This window comes from Mustela lutreola, chromosome X, assembly GCF_030435805.1.
Source record: "Mustela lutreola isolate mMusLut2 chromosome X, mMusLut2.pri, whole genome shotgun sequence".
In the NCBI taxonomy this organism is placed as follows: Eukaryota; Metazoa; Chordata; class Mammalia; order Carnivora; family Mustelidae; genus Mustela; species Mustela lutreola.
The window spans coordinates 108,942,959-108,946,975 of record NC_081308.1 but is presented as its reverse complement, the minus strand read 5'-3'; the positions used below and the strand labels follow the sequence as shown (position 1 = coordinate 108,946,975).

Sequence of the window (4,017 nt, the reverse complement as noted above, 5' to 3'; positions counted from 1 at the left end):
AGATGAAAAAGAGCCTGAGTTCTTAACAGCATTATGAACCCACCTTAACAACTTTGGTTTACCCACTGTGGGACTTCTCATGAGAGAAAAATACTTTTTAGTTTTTAAACCATTATTATTATTATTATTATTATTATTAGGTTTTTGTTACTAATGATGAAATGCTATCCTGATGGACATTTCAGCATTATGTAAAATAAAGAATATTTAATAGTCACAAGGGTCTTGTCTTGCTTTTTCCGTAAAAGATCTCTTCTTTTCTCTATATGTCTCTGGCATCCTATCAGGGCATTTTTAGTCCTGTGCACCTTAGCATCTGCTTCTACCTTCTTCTATGGAATTGCTTAGGTTTATGTATGATATGTCCTAGATGAGTCTTGCCCTACTTCTAGATATTTCTCTCAGTTGGGCAACCCCCCTGAAGACTTTTCTAAATAGATATTCCTGTTGATGCTTCCAACCCTGGATTCTATGAAATGATGGGCTAAGGAAGGGGTGGATGGGTTAAAAAAGGATGAATATGTCCTCTGCCATTTGTTCCTTAAAAAAACCTTTTTTTTTTCCTGTGCTTTTCCCTCTAGAATTTTCTAGATTTGCATAATTTGTGAAACAGAATAGAAGAAAGGATTCTTTTTACTACTTCTTTCTCTGAAGCATTAGTATATGCCTCAAGAGTTGAGTGTTGATCTCTCATTTTACTACTACTTTGAAGCAGTCCCAGCATTTCAAAGAGCATTTCATTCTTATATTTTGATGGCATTGTTTTGAGAGAATGAAAGTTTATGACTGTTATGACTATTATAACTTCATTGTGGAGTGTATCCTTTGTCCAAGATATTAATTGTTTGGATTCATTTTTCCTTGAACTCTATTTTTATAATAATAATCTGAATATATTTTATTATGATTATATCTGACTGATATGTCAGTGTCTGACATCTAATTTTAATTTTCTCCTATCATTTATTTTATTAAAGTATCTTATAAGTCATCATATAAATGAATTTATCTTTAAATCCAATTTAAGTGTCTCTCTTTTTAAAAATAACATGATTCATTTTAAATTTATTCTTGGAGGGTACCTGGGTGGGTAAGTTGGTTAAACAACTGCCTTTGGCTCAGGTCATGGTCCTGGAGTCCCAGGATCGAGTCCCACATTGGGCTCCCTGCTTGGCAGGGAGTTTTCTTCTCCCTCTGACCCTCCTGCTTCTCATACTCTCTCTCTTTCTCATCCTCTCTCTCTCAAATAGATAAATAAAATCTTAAATTTATTCGTGGAAATGAAAAATTTGTTCTTATTTTATTATTTTGTCTTTTATCTCATATCTATATTCTATTTTAATAGAAAATATTTATTTTACATTCTAATCATTTATCATTCAAAAACACGCATTTTATTCTTACTTATATTCGTGGTAAACATTGAGCATTTATTTATTTATTTATTTATTTATTTGACAGACAGAGATCACAAGTAGGTGTGGGGCGAGGGGAAGCAGGCTCCCTGCTTAGCAGAGAGCTCCATGCGGGGCTCAATCATGGGGCTCAATCCCAGGACCCCGAAACCATGACCTGAGCTGAAAGCAGAGGCTTAATCCACTGAGCCACTCAGGCACCCCAACATTGAGGATTTTAATTTTTTTTAAGATGTTATTATTTATTTATTTATTTGAGAGAGAGACAGTGAGAGAGAACATGAGAGATGAGAAGGTCAGAGGGAGAAGCAGACTTCCCATGGAGCTGGGAGCCCCATGGAGGACTGGATCCCAGGACTCCAGTACTGTGACCTGAGCTGAAGACAGTTGCTAAACCCCCTGAGCCACCCAAGTGCCCAACATTGAAGATTTTAAAACATACTTTAATCTATCAACATTTAATTATCAGTGCCATAAGTGATATTTATCCGATGTCATCCACATGCTAATTATTTTCATATGTATTTTTCTCCTCTGCTTTCTGAAATAGTATCTTTTATTCGCATTTTCCTAATTATTTACTTATCCAGCATTTTAAAAAGTATTCTTACCATTATTTTCCTTCCGCACGCCACTGAAGATCCTGGTGTCGCCATGGGCCGCTCCCCTGCCTGGTGTTACCGGTATTGCAAGAACAAGCCGTATCCCAAATCTCACTTCTGCAGAGGTGTCCCTGATGCCAAGATTCGCATCTCTGACCTGGGGCGGAAGAAGGCAAAAGTAGATGAGTTCCCTCTATGCGGCCACATGGTGTCCAATGAATATGAGCAGCTCTACTCTGAAGCCCTGGAGGCTGCCCATATTTGTGCCAACAAATACATGGTGAAAAGCTGTGGCAAAGATGGTTTTCACATCCGAGTGCGGCTCCATCCCTTCTATGTCATCCACATCAACAAGATGTCCTGTGCTGGAGTGGACAGGCTGCAGACAGGTATGCGGGGTGCTTTTGGAAAGTCCCAGGGCACAGTAGCCAGGGTCCACATTGGCCGAGTCATCATGTCCATCCGTACCAGGCTGCAGAACAAGGAACATGTGATTGAGGCCCTACGCAGGGCCCAGTTCAAGTTCCCTGGCCGCCAAAAGATCCACATCTCCAAGAAGTGGGGCTTTACTAAGTTCAATGTGGATGAATTTGAAGACATGGTGGCTGAAAAGTGGCTTATCCCAGATAGCTGTGGGGTCAAATACATCCCTAACCATGGTCCCTTGGACAAATGGAGGGCTCTGCACTCATGAGAACCTTGGCACTACCCCTTCCCATCATATTCATGCCCACCAATAAATCCAACTTCCTGTCAAAAAAAAAAAAAAGTATTCTTACCTTTTAGGCGGCTCCATTTTCACCTCAGACTAACCCAATTTCATCTCTTCTTGTATATGATCCATACTTTGTAGAAATTTTTAAACCAAAAACAACAAACCAGTAGTACAAACCAGAAGCAGTTATACTGAAGAGGAATCTCCTAAATCTATTGCCTGTATTTTTTTCTTTCTTCTTCTTCTTTTTTTTTTTTTTTAAGATTTGTTTTTTTTTTGTTTTTTTTTTTTTGTTTTGTTTTTTTTAGGTGGGGACAGGGACAGAGGGAGAGAATGTGAAGCAAACTGCACTGAAAGCAGAGTCCCGCACAAGGTTCAGTCTCAGGACCCTGAGATCATGACCTGAAGTGAAACCAAGGGTTGGGCACTTAAATGACTGAGCCAGCCAGGCACCCAGTCTGTAATTTTTAAAATTTAGTCTGTAATAATTTATTCCACTGTCCTTTGAATCCAAGCGGGGATCAAATCCTGTCTGCTAAGATCCTTCTAAAGGTCATTGAGCTGAATGCTGACTTATGTTGAATAAGAACAGAAACACCCTTGGATTACCATCAGCCAAGGTCTTAAACTAAATGTGTTAAGATCATCGTAATTAGGACCCTTAAATGTGCTCTTCTTTCTGCAATGCTCATTCCTTAGACGCTTGCATGTTTACTCCCTCACTTCATTCATGTTATCATTTAAAGGTCACCTCCTCAAAAAGATCTTCCCTAATTTCTCATCTCTTACCTCATATTATTATTTTCCATAGCTTTCATAATTGCCTCAATTTCTATTATTTGTTAATTTATTATTTGTCCATCTTCCCCCATTTTGCCCCTTTTTGATGTCTATAATTGCAGAATCTAGAACAGTGCCTGTTACATAAAAAATACTCAAAAAATAGTTGTTGCAAAGATTGATTTTCACTTGTTCTGTGAAGCAGCAAAACTATAGATATAGGCTTGAATAAGGTAGAGGTGGTAGTGGAAAGATGAAATATGAGGAAAAACACAATTTTAAAAATAGTGTCTTGACACACATGAATACTCTGAATTAGTTTAGAGGTGTCAAGTTAGAAACAATTTAAATATTATAATGCCTACTGTGCATTCCTCTCATAGGTCTTCCTTGATTCGCCTTTTCCTGTGTTTATTTAACATTCTAAGATATAAAGCACCTATGATACTAACTCCTTTCCTAAAGTCATGTTATATATCTGAGAATTAGAGTTCAGGACAGAGAT

General features: G+C 37.8%; 1 protein-coding gene across 1 annotated transcript; it reads left to right on the top strand.

The window, feature by feature from the left end:
- Nucleotides 1–2,034: 2,034 nt before the first annotated feature.
- On the top strand, nt 2,035–2,758 carry LOC131821505 (large ribosomal subunit protein uL16-like). Its single transcript, XM_059157655.1, has one exon. The coding sequence runs from the start codon at nt 2,070–2,072 to the stop codon at nt 2,709–2,711; it is 642 nt and encodes a 213-aa protein (XP_059013638.1). The 5' UTR covers nt 2,035–2,069; the 3' UTR covers nt 2,712–2,758.
- Nucleotides 2,759–4,017: the final 1,259 nt, after the last annotated feature.

Coding starts and splice junctions, on each gene's coding strand:
- LOC131821505 (XM_059157655.1), top strand. CDS start 2,070: ATGGGCCGCTCCCCTGCCTGGTGTTACCGGTATTGCAAGAACAAGCCG.